The sequence below is a fragment of the Python bivittatus genome, unplaced genomic scaffold (assembly GCF_059951505.1).
Source record: "Python bivittatus isolate LINGU-HERP-01145 unplaced genomic scaffold, Pbiv_v1 ctg000840_np1212, whole genome shotgun sequence".
Classification (NCBI taxonomy): Eukaryota; Metazoa; Chordata; class Lepidosauria; order Squamata; family Pythonidae; genus Python; species Python bivittatus.
This window is the reverse complement of record NW_028277113.1, coordinates 30342493-30360362: the sequence shown is the minus strand read 5'-3', so window position 1 is coordinate 30360362 and position 17870 is coordinate 30342493. Positions and strand designations below refer to the sequence as shown.

The 17870-nt window shown below is 38.2% G+C and overlaps 1 protein-coding gene across 2 annotated transcripts in view; it reads right to left on the bottom strand.

The window, feature by feature from the left end:
* Window positions 1-17870, bottom strand: part of SPIRE1 (spire type actin nucleation factor 1) — a 79348-nt gene that overhangs the window by 16100 nt on the left and 45378 nt on the right. Inside the window, exons 7-12 of one of the 2 annotated variants that reach the window (XM_088131050.1) lie at window positions 17458-17544; window positions 16373-16502; window positions 10447-10616; window positions 4079-4169; window positions 3661-3803; window positions 1858-1911 (exon numbers count right to left, since the gene is read on the bottom strand). In XM_088131050.1, coding sequence (XP_087987176.1) covers window positions 1858-1911; window positions 3661-3803; window positions 4079-4169; window positions 10447-10616; window positions 16373-16502; window positions 17458-17544 — 675 coding nt within the window. The remainder of the gene's footprint in view (window positions 1-1857; window positions 1912-3660; window positions 3804-4078; window positions 4170-10446; window positions 10617-16372; window positions 16503-17457; window positions 17545-17870) is intronic. The other variant, XM_088131051.1, reaches the window with a different exon arrangement.

Genomic DNA, 17870 nt, shown 5'->3' with positions numbered 1-17870 from the left:
AGGCTAAACATAAATAAAGTATTTGTCTAGTAGTTTAGATAATGTAACCCCAGCATCAATATTTATTTCTTTGGCTTATTAGGAAGCCAGCTCAGTATAACCAGACTTAGTATATGACACAAGACAAGCTCCCTGCTAATTCTGCTGGAAGAAACCATGCAACTTTCTTTTCAGTGGAAATGAAGATTATTTAAAGGTGGGATTTCTTTCACCAGAAGATAAGCAATGGCATTCCATCAATCCTGAGGGAAGGAATGAAGAAGGAGGATGTTAAATTTAACATAGGGAAATGTGAACGTATCTATGCCATTTTCTTCATACTTTGAGAAACTGTAGACTTAGAACTGTAATATTAATGGTATATCTTTTCTTAAATATAACTTTAATAGTACTGCTAAATGACACTGAAACAGTTGCTCAATGACAATTGATAAAACATTATATTTATAGCTTTTCCTAAAAACAAAACAAAACAAAAGGAAAAGTTATCAGTTATTTCCCTAAGAAGATAGCATAGGCACAATAGGTATGTATATATTTCTTTATGAACAACACAGTATAATTTTTTTTTAAATCTCCATTTTGCATAGCATGATCCATCCTCATGAACAAACACAGCAATTACTGGCATAGAACTATATTCCAATTCTAGAATGCTCACTGCTTTTTAAAATACAGTATTGCTTTTTAATGTATATTCTAAAGAACCTCAGACGCATTCATGTTACATAATACTCATTTACATGGGTATAAATCTCCAGTAACAAAAGAAAGGAAAAATCAAAAATGAAAAGAAAATGGTGTTCTGCCTTACAAATGCAAAAGCAAAATGAGAAGTTACAGGAAAATTATTCTATACCATATGTGAACTTTAATGTGTATTTATTTATTCAAAACCTACCGGCTGTCCCTCCTATATTTGACTTTTTAAAAAGAAAATAGCTTAAGGTTTTTCTGGATTAATTAACTGCCTCTTCCCACTGACTTTGAAAAACGTCTGGAAACCTCAACTGGCATAGAAAAATGCAAATATGGAGCTACTTGGAGAAGGTTACATCAGTCCTATGTGGTTTGCATTTATTCATTATTTCTAGTTCAGTTCAAAGTGCTGTTTTAAGCTTTAAAGCCTTAAACAGACTGCATTATGGGTATGTAGACTTTGGCCCCAACTCTAGTTGCCTTCCAGAAGCTATTTAAGATGGAACTTTTCCAATGGATGTTTGGGGCTGGCACCAGATGCTTTCTGGAATGTAGGTTTGCCTATTTTTGACTGTTGGGTTTTTTATATTTTCAATTTTATTGGTATTATTATTATTATTATTATTATTATTATTATGTTGTGAGCTGCCACAAGTTTTTATACAATTGTGGCAGGACAGACATGTGATTGATTGATAAATAAATAAAAGGTTCAGTTTCTTTCATATTTGAGGCCCTCACATTCTTTGTGTCACCTCCAAATGGAAATCTGCAGAGAACTTCTAAGAGCAGATAAAGCTTAAAATTACAGAATATTGCAATGAAAAGTTTGGTGGCTGGGGGGGGAGGGTTGGTATCAAGTCTAGAACCAATATAAGTTCAGGTACTAGAAAATTCTGGTCCTTTCAGGAAGCATTTAGTCTATGCTGAAATCTGAATGTTCATTTCAGACAGTGTCTCCTGCTGTGGGGATTTTGGCGAATTACTATAGATGTTTGGATAAATCCTGCTGTTTTGTGATTGTTTGTTCATACTATTTTAATTTTTGTTAACATTTGTGGCTGCCTTGTTTTTAAGGAAAACAGGATATAAAATGTTTTAAATAAATAAATAAATAAATAAACAAACAAACAAACAAATAAATAAATAAATACTTACAAGAAGTCTCCTCACTCTCATAAGACCAAACAACAACAGAATTAGGGGGTTTTCCTTTCAATGGTACAAGATATAAAATATGAGATTATTTCTTATTCAGAAACTTCTATAGTTTTAATTTTTAAAATTAACGTTTTATTTGTTGATTCTATTTGTAAGCTGTATCAAGAAACTCTGATTTAGCAGGGTAAATGCCATGTGTGCTGCATGCTGCTCTGATTGCTCTCAGTGGCTTATCTTGAACACCAGCTGAGCCTTAGTGGATGGGCAGCTCTACCTGTGCACTTTTGTTCTCTGAATGAAGGACTCTTCTGACTTGTTGCCCTCAGAACAGACTAGAGGAAGAAGTCCAGCAGTCTAGATGAAGAAATCCAGAATAAACTGTTTCTGAGACCATGCCAAACAAACCATGGGGGAAACCATCTATTTATTTGTTAGTCTGAACTGCTTTTGAGATAAGACACCAGGAATAATTAGAATAGTTTATATTATCGTGTGGCTTATTTTGTGCCAAGCCATAATTCTGAAAAATTCTTCACTCTAAGTTTGTCAGTGGATATTATATTCAGAGTTCTTGCTCTAAGTTTGATCTCAAAGGCTAAAATAAGAATATAATTGTCAAATAGCATTACTTCTAAAACAAAATCAATTATAAACCCACAGTCAACTTCTAAGAATATATGAAGATTTCTTTAAACTAAGACAAGACTGGATTTTTCACAGCACATCTATTAGAAATGCCAAATATCTCAGAAATGAAGAAGACTTTATCTGTAGTTGGTCTCCATAAAAAGCAACTTTTATGTTGTACATAAAAACAATTGCTGCAGGGTTTTTTCTGTATTCTGAGTGCCTGCATAGCTATACTTCAAAGAATTCTCACATGCACAAAACCATTATTCTCCTAAAGCTATTTCTTGGAAAATAATTATTTTTGTACTGTACTCTGCACATTGAACTGACAAATGAGTTTAAGGTTATCTAAGATCAGAAAGTGAATTCAAGTTAGAATCATATGACGAAACGACACTTGATTTCTTCTTGAGAGAGCAGCTCTGCTCTATGTGTTAGCGGAGTAATACACATTAACCTCAGTAATGTGCGCTAAAGAACTGGCATCCAAATCAGAACCTCTTGAGCCAATGCAGAATAAGAAGACCTCTAATTAAGACCAATCAGTGTCTATCAACTGACCTGAAGACCTGAATAATGCCTCTCTTCCTAAACAAGGAAAAATGGATCTTACTTATAAAATTGCAAGCATTTGGCATTGTACCAGACCCTAAAACTGGCCTTTTATTCCCTTATGACAGTTATGTTCTATTGGAATCTGCTTTCAGATAAAGCCAACTAACTGAATGTGCTGTATTTTCTTTTGGTCGTCAAATAGCTTCAGTGATCACATGGCATTCTAGGTTCTTTAAACATATGATAGGAGAAAAACATCTCAGCTTTCAGTAACAGATTAAAAGTCTGCAAAAACAGCAGCAAAAAATTTCATTTTCATGTACCATGTAGAGACCTTTTATGTGGAGATATATTCATTTTGTTAGCAAGTTTATATAAGAATGTAAGTAGGCACAACATTCAAAACCTGAATTTAAAAGTTCAGAGTTATTTCATTCTAGATCTTACTCTTGACTTATTGGAAATAAAATTCAAGTGCTGTTCCAAGGTCTCACAATTTTGAGCTAAGGATTCATCATAGCATAATTTTTACATATTGCTTTTCTTCCCTCAATGCTGGAATGACTATATTTGACTCTTCAACCAGCGCTGAACATGATCTACCACATTACTTACAAGTGATCTGGAGCTCTGTTTTGTGGGAGGCAAGAATTGCCGTACGTTGGTTGGCGTTTCCTTCTCAATGGAATGTCGCCTCTGAGGGGGTTGTCTCCTTTCTGGCTGCGGTGTAGATGATATTGGCAAGAATTTTGGAGGCACTATAAATTTGACAAGGATGAATTAGGTCCAACCTTTGTAAATTAATACTTTCTTTTAATACTAAGTGCAATGATGTCATACAGCTAGAACGAAAATACCCGCATAGCATAGCATAGCATAGCATAGCATAGCATAGCATAGCATAGCATAGCATAGCATAGCATAATCATCTCAGTATATATACGGAATAAATTTTAATCTCTTTTCATCCATCAGCTTCAAAATGTTTCTACTATATCAGGAAATCTTATTCTTTTTGAGCATTTTTACTCACCCTTTTTTCCAGATGTGGTCTCTAGAAATATATCTTCCATCTGGGAGGGAGAAATACTACCACTACTGGCTGATTTGTGTATAGACTCCTCCTGGAAATAAAATAAGGCAATCAGTTGTCTCTCTTCTCCTTAATTGTAAAACCATATAAACAATATGCAGAAAAATGTGGTATGATGCTTAATAATGCAAGATATGGAACTATATAAGCTGGTCGTGTTAAATGAAAATACTACTAGAAAACAAAATATTACTATTTCTTGAAACAGTGGAAGATATTATACCTTTAAAAAGAGGCATCGACAAGTTTCCACACTGGCCACACTGCTTTTCGTTCATTTTTGAATTAGATTCATTCAATGAATTCATTGATTTCATTGATTTCCTTCATTTGGCAGAGAGACTGCTCTTCGCACTACACTCTCATTCCTTGTCATTGCTCTCCTTTTCTATTTTTTTTTTCCTGGCTGGCTAGCAATTGGTCCTATACCAGGGTGTATACATGCACAAAATGTGTTGGATTGGGCCCTCTGGTTCCCATAAAAGAGTACAGCATCTAAATCTTCTATCCACAATCTCTGGGGAAAACCTATTCAGTATTCCTTCCTTCTTTCCATAGGTGATCTAACTGGAGGACATGTTCTAGTCTACAATCTTTTCCAGAATGGAAGTTCCTGACTCATTAAAAAGGTCAAGTCTTCATCACATATATCAAGATTAAAGAATTACAAGGAAGTTGAAAGAGAAAAAAAGGAGAAGGGAGAATTGAGTACTTCTGAAGAGACTGAATTCAGTCAGGTGTTTACCACTCAGAACAAAGTCACAGCAGCTAGAATCACATTTGTGAAACAAAATTAAATCTGTACCACATCCAGCTTCACTGGTTCCTAACTAACTCCATAACCTCCTAATTCCAACTTGGATTTTTATGGGTTAGGATTTTCATTTTTACTTGCTACATTCAGCCATGGAAGAGAGCTCTAATGGGGGAAAAGACAAAAGCACTATACTGTAGTGTCCTCACCTCTTTTTAAAAGTTCATCAGAGAGAGCTCTAAATATAGCCTGCATCCAGCCTGCAGACTCACAATCCACATCCCCATGAGCGAGAGATAGCTCTGTCAAATACAGAGCCAGATTACCCATCCCTTTATTGGATACAAAAAATATATGGTCTTTTTAAAACAAAACAGAGAAGTCAGTGGAAAGAGGCAGAGAAAGAATGGGGCTTCCATCACCCCCCTACAGATTCCAGATTACTGTCTGGTCTCTCCAAGAAGCTAGAGAAGTCCAAGGACCTTGGTTTAAGAAATCCTGCTAATATGGAAATCCTACTTCTCTTACAATGGCCTACCCATTTTTCTCTGCCATACTTATTCCTGCCCATCGTGGACCAATTAGAGACCCATTATTTCACTCCAGTGGTTCCCAATGTCCCCATTCACCTTTCTGACATTTCCTATCCCAGCCTACCATACACCTAAATGCCATTAGTTGCCATGTGCAGGGTAGGCTTTATACAGTACCACACACCACTAACCCTATCTTATTCCATCCCCCAATAACCTCACTCTATTCAATCTTCATACCAACTCCTACATCCAGAAAGCTTTCAACCTTCCAACAAATCTCCTCCAGGCCTCCTGTTCTTTCACTCTGGGTCAGGAACCTTCCACAGCCAATCCAAACCCTCATCCAGGGAGGATGGCCTTATAGTACTGTCCAGGTCAGGCCAGTTTGACAAATCCTCTTCTCTGGGTTCTTGCAACTTTCTAAGGCTAGCTTCAGATCTCAACCACCGGGAACCATGGTGACAGATAGAGGTCTCGCTATTGGTACCAACAAAGATGCTCTCACCATGCCCAGTCAGACCAAGCCTCCTGGAAGTCTGAGGCTCAACTCTTGTCCCTCACTTCCTCTCAGACTGTCCTTGTCACTGCCCTGATGATAATGGCAACAACAGCTTGACTTCTTCACCCTCCAGGAACACATCTTGCTGGTGGCTCTAGCAGCTTCAAAACTCTCTAGGTCCAGTCTTCAGAGCCTTGGATTTTTACCCAGTAGTCTGGGACAAACTGTGTTACTGCTTTCACTCTCTTTATCACCTTTCCTAAACCTGGTGTCCTCCAGATGCACTGGATTATACTATGTATAAGTCTTAGTCAACAGGTTGACTTATTTCTAGGAATTCTGGGAGCAGTTGTCTAGTAATGATAATAACAACAAAACCTATTTTTATACTGCTTCCTATACAAAAGCTTCTTGAAACAGTTGACAAAACAGAAAATTCATAATAAAAATAATAAGTTAAAAACTATATTAAACTGTATGTAATAAAAAGGAGAGCAAAAAAACCAAAAAGCAGAAACAAAAATAATAATTCAAACATTAATACAAAAAAGGTTTGGATGAAGAGACAGGTCTTTAACAGTTGCCTCATGAAATTCAAGGGACAGACCATTCCACACTATAGGTACTATCACAGAGGAAACCAATCTTCGAGTGACATAAGACAGCACTCTGTGGTTCTAGGTACAAGCAGCAGAACCTCTCACAACAATCTCAGTGATCAATCAGATCTAACAGCAAAAGTGTTCTGTCAGGTATCCTAGTCCTATTTAGGATTTTTTTGGTCATAAACCAATGTTGAACCTGGCTCATAGGTAATTGGAAGCTAACTTGGAAGCTAACTGGCAGCCAATGTAGTTGCTTAAACAACTGGAACATGCACATAGCCAGATGCCCCACTCAGCAACCTGCCTACGATCTGATGCACCAGCTGCAGTTCCAGATCAAGATCAAGAATACATAGGCTGCATTACAGGAATCTAAGCAGAGATTACTAACATGTAGACAAGAGGAGCCAGGCTGTCTTGCCCAGGATAGGATATACAGTCAGGTCCAGAAATATTGGGACATCGACACAATTCTAACATCTTTGGCTCTATACACCACCACAATGGATTTGGAATGAAACAAACACAATGTGCCTTAACTGCAGACTGTCAGCTTTAATGTGAGGGTATGTACATCCAACTCAGGTGAACGATGTAGGAAGTACAACAGTTTGCATATGTGCCCCCCACTTGTTAAGGGACCAAAAGTAATGGGACAATTGGCTTCTCAGGCCAGGTGTGTGATATCCCCTCAGTGCCCCAATTACAATAAAAGGCCCAGAGTTCATTTCAAGTGTGCTGTTTGCATGTGGAATCTCTTGCTGTCAACTCTCAAGATGAGATCCAAAGAGTTGTCACTATCAGTGAAGCAAGCCATCATTAGGCTGAAGAAACAAAACAAACCCATCAGAGAGATAGCAAGAACATTAGGCGTGGCCAAAACAACTGTTTGGAACATTCTCAAAAAGAAGGAATGCACCGGTGAGCTCGGCAACACCAAAAGACCCGGGAGACAACGGAAAACAACTGTGGTGGATGACCGAAGAATCCTTTCCCTGGTGAAGAAAACACCCTTCACAACAGTTGGCCAGATCAAGAACACTCTCCAGGAGGTAGGTGTATGTGTGTCAAAGTCAACAATCAAAAGAAGACTTCACCAGAGTGAATACAGAGGGTTCACCACAAGATGTAAACCATTGGTGAGCCTCAAAAACAGGAAGGCCAGATTAGAGTTTGCCAAACGACATCTAAAAAAGCCTTCACAGTTCTGGAACAACATCCTATGGACAGATGAGACCAAGATCAACTTGTACCAGAGTGATGGGAAGAGAAGAGTATGGAGAAGGAAAGGAACTGCTCATGATCCTAAGCATACCACCTCCTCAGTGAAGCATGGTGGTGGTAGTGTCATGGCGTGGGCATGTATGGCTGCCAATGGAACTGGTTCTCTTGTATTTATTGATGATGTGACTGCTGACAAAAGCAGCAGGATGACTTCTGCAGTGTTTTGGGCAATATTATCTGCTCACATTCAGCCAAATGCTGCAGAACCCATTGGACGGTGCTTCACAGTACAGATGAACAATGACCCAAAGCATACTGCAAAAGCAACCAAAGAGTTCTTGAAGGGACAGAAGTGGAATGTTATGCAATGGCCAAGTCAATCACCTGACCTGAATCCCATTGAGCATGCATTTCACTTGCTGAAGACAAAACTGAAGGGAAAATGCCCGAAGAACAAGCAGGAACTGAAGACAGTTGCAGTAGAGGCCTGGCAGAGCATCACCAGGGATGAAACCCAGCGTCTGGTGATGTCTATGCGTTCCAGGCTTCAGGCTGTGATTGACTGCAACAGATTTGCAACCAAGTATTAAAAAGGGAAAGTTTGATTTATGATTATTATTCTGTCCCATTACTTTTGGTCCCTTAACAAGTGGGGGGCACATATGCAAACTGTTGTAATTCCTACACCATTCACCTGAGTTGGATGTACATACCCTCAAATTAAAGCTGACAGTCTGCAGTTAAAGCACATTGTGTTTGTTTCATTCCAAATCCATTGTGGTGGTGTATAGAGCCAAAGATGTTAGAATTGTGTCGATGTCCCAATATTTCTGGACCTGACTGTAGTTGGCATATCAAACAAAACCAGTAATAGTGCTTCTGATCACATAAGTCACTTGGGCCTCCAATGACAGTAGGAATAATTCCATTTATATACAATACTTATTTTTTCAGAGGGAATACAATACCATTAAGACTAGCAAACTACTAATGTATTCATAAACTACCCACCTATAAGGTGTCTACTACATCAAAATTCAGTCTTAGTTTATTGATCCTCATCCATCCTATCACTGTTTTGAGACACTGGTTCAGAATCAGTGTCTCTCCTGATTCAGATATTAAGGAGAAACAGAGCTTAGTGTCACCAACCCAAGACTTGGAACAAGAGGCCATATAATAGGCCAGACAGTTACAAGCATCTTTTCCATATCTGCAAGCCTTATAAACTAAAAGCAATCCCGTGCACATATTAGTAGGACTTGTGTCAAAGGGGGCATTCATATTGGCATGAAGAAAATTTATTTTATCCATGGCCTAACACATTCACTGTCACCTTCAATTTCAGATTTGACTTCTGTCTCGTTTGAGATGGCTGGCCAGCCAATATATTGAGTATGTTTCCCTGTTAATTTTTTTTAAAAATAATAAAATAGTGTTCTGTCTTAATTGAGTGCCAAGTCTTCTCCTATCCGTTTGATGTCTCCATTTCATTCCCACATGTTCACAATGGATGAAAAAAGAGCTGCCTTAATGACAGTCTACCTTAATGACAATTTAAATCAGGGTCTAAGTTAATCTAATTTAAATCTTAGTGCAAACTCTTTTTCTCTCCTAAACACATTTTTTCTCAATGTTCTTTCCTAAGCCTGTTCCTCTCTTTTACATGTCCACATGTAGAAAAGGCACATAGTTAATCAGCTTCCTTCAAAAATAATCCCACTGCTTCCCAACATTCTGTGCTGATCAAGCAGAGGTAGTGGTATTGGAATATCCTCCCCACCCAGTGAGTGGACAGGGACCCAACAAAGCAAAGTGCATACAGTAACTTCCTAATAATCAACCTATGCCTTCATAGGGAATTAAAGTGATTGGCATCTCAGGGTCAATGTTTTGCTCTGCATTATATTCAGGCATTTAAATTTTCATAAATAAATTCATACATTTAATCTAGTTGAGGGAAATAGGTCAAATAGATTTTATTTATTTATTTAATGTACTCCTAATCCCCCTTCTTATTTCTAAAAAAATCCCAAAGGAGCTTACAATAATAATTAAAAGGTCTCAGAATAAAATTAAAGGAAAGATGAATTAAGAGACAATACTAAGGGGAGTTAATTATTGGAGAGGTTCAGCACAGAAATATTAAATATTAAGAGATACTAAAACACAGTAGCTTGGGGTCTGTTGCACCAAAGAATTTGTTTGCCCACATCATGCTTAAAATATTCTGGTATCACACTGTCAAGACCTTGATTCTGTACAACCAAAGGTGAAGTGAGGGCAAAGCAGACCCAACTCAACATAGAAATGCTTACAAACATCAGGAACATCCAATGGCTGGTTTTCCTCTTAATGTCTGTTAGCCAGAACTGGATAGTGACAGACAGACTGAATTTCCATTTGACATCACAAAGACCTTGAGTTTCAAGCCCATTTTGGGCCTAAGCCCTGCAAAACCATGCAGCTTTTGCACTCTAATTTTATAATTTGGTTTTAATCTTAACAGCAGTTATTAGGATGAATTGGATAAAACCACATTTTGTTCAAATTGATTTCAAAGCTACTTTTATCAAATATATAATATCTTAAGCAAAACAAGTCATAATATGAAAAATAAAATCAGCAAATGGAAATGAACCAATTAAAGATGTAAAACTGAAGAGATGCATTGCTGCTACACATCTTACCTCTGAATCTGAGCTACCCAGTTCAGCCAAAGTGGGAGCTTTCAAAAGTCTCTTCCGCTGCACTGTTAATTTCGTTGTACCTACGCCATTTACCTTTGCTTTGGATTCCAAGTTGCCATTTGCTATACAGCTTTCTGATAAGCTTGTGGAGGCCATTGATGTGGGTATATCTAGGAAAAGCAGAAATGCTTGTGATAATACATCGAATAAGATCTTTTTCTAACAGCTCTACAACTGTAGTATTTATCTTTTCCCACAAAAATTACAATTATGTAACAGAGCTGTGATGTGACAGAAAATCACAAGTGAGAACTGAAGTTTTAGAAAATGTGTAGATTTTTCAAATATGTCTTCAAAAATTTATCACATCCCAAAATTATATTAGTGATACAGTGGTACCTCTAGTTACGAACTTAATCTGTTCCGTGACTCTGGTTGCAACTCGAGTTGGTCTCAAGTCGAGGTAAAGTTTCCCATAAGGTTCACTGTAAATATGGTTAATCCGTTCCGCCCTCCGAATTTGGTCGCACCACGAGGCAAATTTCCCCATAAGGTTCAATGTAAATACGGCTAATCCGCCCTCCGAATTTGGTCGCACCCCGAGGTAAATTTCCCCCATAAGGTTCAATGTAAATACGGCTAAACAGTTCTGAAACATATGCATTTTATTTTTAAACCTCAAAAACATGAAAAAAAGTACAGTACAGCACAGTATGAAGAGGGAGAATGGGGTGGGGAGGCAGTTATTGTTTGGAGGGAGTGTCCCCCTCCAAAGGGACATCGGGGAGATCTCCTTCAGGGGTTTCCTCTCTTCTTTGCCTCTTAGCTGCAGGCTCAGTTCTGGGGAAAAACCTGTCAAAAGTCAGTTGCCAGTCTGCTCTGCATTTTCTTTGGAGCCATGCTGACAAGCACACCAAAAACCTTCCAAACGCCACAAAACATGCCACAAGCCTCACCGAATGTCTCCTTGCTACCGCGATCTCGCCCACAGGAAGCCGCGACCGCGTGGCAGCAGGGAAAATGGCCACGGATCCGGTTTGTAACTCAAGGTGGAGTTCACAAGTAGAGTTAAATTTTTGGGGCCGGAGCTGGTCGTATCTCGAAAAATTCGTAAGGAGGGGCGTTCGTAACTAGAGGTACCACTGTATTTCTATAAAAGAAGTCTAAATTCCTTATTTGTACTGAGATGTTAGTTCCTGTTCTTCAAAAATTATTGCAACAGCAATATGAGAGATGAGGTATGGCAAAGTAGTTGGAGATAAGGTAGGAAATCAAGTCTCCCAGCCACCTCCAACTTTCTATGGTAATTCCATTGTTATTCAGAAAGCTAATATAACATAAATTAATCTGTAGAACACATAGCTATTAAGATACGGTCTATCTAGCTCAAAAACTTAATTTTGGGATATGAGTACCAGACTTCGTTTGATTTACCATCATTAGGACTCCTAAAATGCTCAGAGATAAATTCTTTATATTTGTTACTAAACAGAAACAAGTAAAAAGTTCAAACAATTCTTTTCCTGCAATGGTATGATTGTTGCAAGATGGAAATTTGCCTGGGCAATTGCTCCCTGGGCAAATAGGTGGATAAGCATTCATTGGTTTAGCCAGTTAACTCCCTTTTCAACACTTCTGAATGCAATCAGTTCTTTCTACATTCAAAAATTATCATAGTTCAAACTTGTTCTAATTATGTTATCCCATTTAATCCTACAAGAGTATTTCACTAAACCTCAATTTGCTTGCCAAAAGGGTATATTACAAGAATACCTAGATAATGAAATATACCACATTTCTGTACGAGCACATGCTTCATACATACATACATATACACACACACACTCACTCACTCACTCACACACATATACAAGCACAAAGAAATGTATCTGCATCCCACTGAAGAGTAATAAATACCATACTGACACACAGGAAGATAGATATTTATTTTATATGACAAATTATATGGCGACCACCTGGACAAGTCCCTGCAGTTTTCTTGGCAAGATTTCAGAAGTGGTTTGCCATTGCCTCCTTCCTAGGGCTGAGAGAGAGTGACTGGCCCAAGGTCACCCAGCTGGCTTTGTACCTAAGGTGAGACTAGAACTCACAATCTCCCAGTTTCTAGTCTGGTGCCTTAACCACAACACAAAATTGGCTCTCACAACTATATTACCGGAAAGTATTTATTGAATTACTACATAAGGCAGAGTAGTCACTCATGCTTGTCCTTCTCCCTTGTATCTAAGTTCCACTTCTTTTTTATTTTTAGAGTAGCCATGACTACATTTGTGCTAGCCGTTTGGTTCACCATGCTTAGCATAAACCACAGTTTTTAAACTATTTTAATGATTATTGCAAGCAAATCCTAACTAGAGTTGATTAAGATGCCAGTGCAGATGTGATATTACACTATGGTCTGAAAATGAAAAGGAGGTGAATTCACACGAGACAGGGAAGGATGACTGTATGAGCCTTGAGAAGTAAACCTAGATGTGCTTAGAAAATGAGGCCCCTTTATACACGAGGGGGGTGCCAGGTCCACATTTCATAGAGCTTCCTCTCAGTCTCCTACACATGCAGACATATCCTTCAAATCTGTACCTGAATTGCAATCTTCTCAAAAGAGATTTGCAAAGTGTTCTGAGAAGATAAGAACCTGTTCAGCTAGTAATATTTTATTTGCCAGTGAAGTAATACCACTGGAAACAACCCAGCACTACACTTGCATAGATGGGTTTGTGACTTGATTTGGAAAATGTTAATCCTGTATAGGAAATGGATATGTTATACTGATTTTGTCCTTACGTGTATGTGCAAATACTTTGTGTGCATATGTGTATACAGTACATGCACATGATATTTTAAGGAATCTTAGCTTCTGCCAACTAGGTCATGGAAGGTTTGTTTTTTACATGGAATTTAAACAAACAAATAGAATACATTAACCATGTATAACCATGTCAGATACTGTAACGTTTTTACCTGATGAGTCAAAACTGTAAGACATAAGAGGGCAGATTATTGCAAAAGGAGGAGGAGGAGGAGGAGGGGGGAGAAGCAATTATATCGTTAAGAATGCATAAAGGAAACCGAAGATTAGTTTTATGAGAGAGATTTCAAATTTTAATATAAAGACTGGTCTATATCTGAAATGTGTGTGCCATTTATTTTAACACCAATAAAGATATGTATAAACACATAGTATTGTATTGCCAGGAGTGTTTAAAAAATAATTCAGCTGGACCCAATTATTTGTTATTTTGTGAACAGAATGACTCATTCACTTTACAGAACATACTTGAATCCAGGAGAATGGTCTACTCTAAGCAAGGAGAAATTATTTTTCTTTCTCCTACAAGGCTCAAAATCACCTCCCAGGCTGTTGTGAAGGGCGTTCCTGCCTGCCAAAGTGGAACTCTGAGTAGCAGAGGGGGCACTGGGGAAAGGAGAAGATCGTATCTCCGGTGCATTTGAGAGCTCTCCTATGCAATTCTTATCAAATGATTAATAGCTGAATCGTATCTTCCTGATTGTAAAGACCACTTTTATTTTTATTTTCTCTACATGCAATCCAAAGAAAGCCACTTTCTGGTGGCATTGTCTATATAGGGAATGCAAAATTTAAAAGATTTTACTACACATGCAGCCCTCGTGTATATATAGCTGCTACTGATGTATATACCTGTTAGGCACTGGTGTGCATATAACCTCTGTGCAGAAGCTGTACATGAGAGAAATATCTTTTAAATGTTATTGCATTTGTACAGAACATTGCCATGAGGGAGGACTTTCTTATATCTTATTTGCACGTCAAGCTTCTTCTAAGTAGTTCTTAAAATCAAACTGATAAACACTACAACAGCACTGCATGTATACCTTGATGTAAAAATTTATACGGTAAAACATACAGGTAGTCCTTGGTTAATTGGGACCAAGGTAATTGGGACTGCAATTTCTGTTGCTAAGCGATAAGGTTGTAAAGTGTGATGTCACGTGACCGCATCGCTTAGCGACGGCAATCCCAGCATACCCCGTTGCCGTCATTAAACGAGGACCTCCTTGCAACTTTCTGCCAGTTTCCAACATCCAAGTCAGTGGAGAAGCTGGTAGGAAGTTGCAAGTCCCAGGTGGCTTGTAAGCAGGCTGGCAGGCAGGTAAGTGGCTGCTGCTGGGGGGGAGGGTGCACAGATGGCTGGTAAGGTGCAGTGTGAGTGGGGCAGGGCCAAGAGCGGCTGCTGCCAAGTGGGGGAGACTTACCAGAGTGACCTGCGACCTTCCCTGCCAGCTTCCCCATTGACTTTGCTTGTGAGAAGCCGGCAGGGAAGGTCACAAGTGGCAATCATGTGATCGTGGGACACTGTAACCATCATAATTGTGAGCTGGTTGCCAAGTGCCTGGATCATGATCATGTGACTGCAGGGGTGTTGGGACTTCGAGGACCAGTTATAAGTACCACTCGTTCAGCACCATCATAACTTCAAATGGTCGCTGAATGAGTGGTTGGTAACTGAGGACTACCTGTATTTGAATATGTGTCAATCTTGAGTTAAAACAGTCTATTTTCTATTAGAAATTGATACTAAAAAAATACATCTGCCATGTTTGAAGTAGCCTTGCCCACATTTTTGAATAATGGCATAGAAGTAAAAACAAATTATGAAGATAGAATTAAAGAACTTCTGCTATAGTAAGAGTACATGCCAAATATCCAGGGAGGCACAATATTTTAGCATAATATCTCAGTCATCCATAATATTCATACAAATTTATAATTAATTATTGAAGAACTACATTCAAGACAACTTGAGCCATTGCATAGCTTGGTAGCTACATTCTGTTACTTGCTTAAAGTTATACTCTTAATTTTTTCTGATTTCTGATAAATCAGGCAAAAGGAACACTGTGATAAATATATCCTCTCTTCCTTAGACATTTTTTTTACAAACAATCAGTAATTCTGTTTTATTGCTTTTTTGCTTATGGAGCTGAAAAGGCTACAAACAAGGATAGGCATATGATTTCTGTGGGTGATCCTATGTCCTAATCCTTAGTGGGAAGAAAGCACCTCTGAACTCCAGAAGTTCCCAAAGAAGTGAAAGAATCGGCTTTAAGGCTTTATTAATCCATCACCGAGTCCCTAATTTCAAATGAGATTTAAGCTTAAAGTTTGCATGTGAATTAATTTTCTAAATTTAAATTAGTTGCATTTGTTCATTTTAGTAGAAAATACAACTCCCTTCAAAGCGTTTATATTTTTAATTTTATCCAATATTTTTAAAAATGCATTTCATTATATTTTTGTTTGTATAGTCAGCCACAGAGATCAATCACTGTGTTTAGTCCTGCCACTTGGAATGGCTAACATACTTTAGAAATGGAGTGACTTTGTAAGTACATATTGAAAAAGAAAAGTTTTCTTCAAGTTGGCCTTGACTCCTAGAGACTTGTAATGGTATGTGAGAAAGACCTTGGAAGACAGGGTGAAGACGTGCTGCCTAGGGAATGCCTAAGTCAGATAAGAGAGGGCATAGCCCGCAGCTGCATAATGGAAGAGGCTCAGAAGGGACACTCTCTAGCTTCTCAGGCTGTAAAGGAGATGGCAGGAGATTTGTACTTTCAGACTTGCAAGATTATGTTAATACAGCCTTACGATAAAGTAGAATTAGCTCATCTGGTCATGTTTCCTGTCTGGTCTACCTGGAAAGGCTTACAAGACTTCATCGACATATCCACACAGTTTTCTTAGTAACTGTATGGAAGTGGTTTGCTACTGCCTTCTTTGGGGATATTTTTCATCTTCCCAGTCTAGCGTATAGCACTATTATTTTTGGGAGGTTTCTCATCATGGACTAACCACACAAATTCCACTTAGTTTCTGAGCCCAGAGAGGTGAGCCAGGTTTCATCAAAATCAAAGTACTCACCTAGCCTGCTACGCCTGATCTCATCAGGTGAGACAGGTCTCAGCTTTCTTTCAGATTTTATTTCTTCCAGAATTCTTTCATGGAGGCTACGTGGTCGTGGTGGAGTTGGCTTCAGCTTTCTTGCAGATGCCTGGAAAGAATATTATGTATTAAAGAAAAATATTGGCAATACTTAAGAGATGTTCGTCAACACACAGAGTTTTACCTGAACTAAGCATCCACTGAGATTAGTAAATTTCTAAGCTACATTGTAAAAATAACAGATTGCTTCCTATAACAGTGGCTCTTCAAGTGATCATTGTTCATTTACTTAAATAGATTCTAACTCTTCTTCAGCCTAAACAATGTCTTAAAGGTTTTAATGCTTTAAATGGGAAGAGCACCCCTTCTCTGGGCACTGCACATGCCATAGGAGAGGTGTTCTGGCTATCTGCTTAGTTCCTTGAATCGACCCAAAAGGAGTTATTTCTTGCAGACCAAAGAAGAATCTATCAAAGGATGGAGAGTGGCTTCTATCGAAATTTTAAAGTTTTTTTTTTTAAAATAATATTTTATTGAAATTTTAAAGTTGAGGGTGGCTTCTATCAATGCACAGATGACTGCTCAAAGAACCACAGTTATGAATAAGCAGCCTGTTCATCTTTGTGGTCTATCTGATTCACCCTAATAGCAGAACACATACACAAAAAATAACTTTTTCAGATAAAGGATAGGTCCTCATACTAGAATAGATGACAAAACTAACAGGCCAAGGGAAATATCAACTCTAGCACAAGCATCCAACTGATAGTGTACAAGATGGCTTCATAAAGGCTGCTGAGATGGCTGACGTGAAACAGCAAAAATATATGAGATTTTATTTCAAAATAATTCCTCTAATTTATATTAATTTTATATAAATGCATTTGAAGGATGCTGATGTTACAATATATAAGAAAAAAGCAGTGTTTCCTGTATTCTAAACAACACCGGGAGTAATGATAGAAGAAAGCTATAATACAAAGTAGTTAAAGCAAACAAAATATATAAAATCTCATATTTTCATTACCACTCCCCCCCACCCCCGCCCTGGTTGTATTACATACAGGATTTAACGGAGGTCGCGACCGGATAAAGTCCAAGATGATTTCATGGGCACTCTTTTTTAACCGTGGAGGGATATCCCCATTGACCTAAAAGAGAGGTAGAAAAATATCTACTATTTTGCTTGCACATCAGCACATCCAAAAGGGCAATGAATTCTAGAATTGTGATTACGGTACTGAAGTGCATCACACTGACCACCAGGAGGCAGGCACTATGTAACCAGTTAGATCCTATTTGGGACCTGTCAAATATAGTTAGTCAGATGTTATTCTGTGGCGTTCAAAACCTCTACTGGGAATTGAATTCATGGATGTTTGCACTTTAAATAACTATATACAAGGAATATAGACTATATATATATAGGAATATATAGGCTTTAGGAACTATCCAGGTCCTGTGCTCAATGGTCATA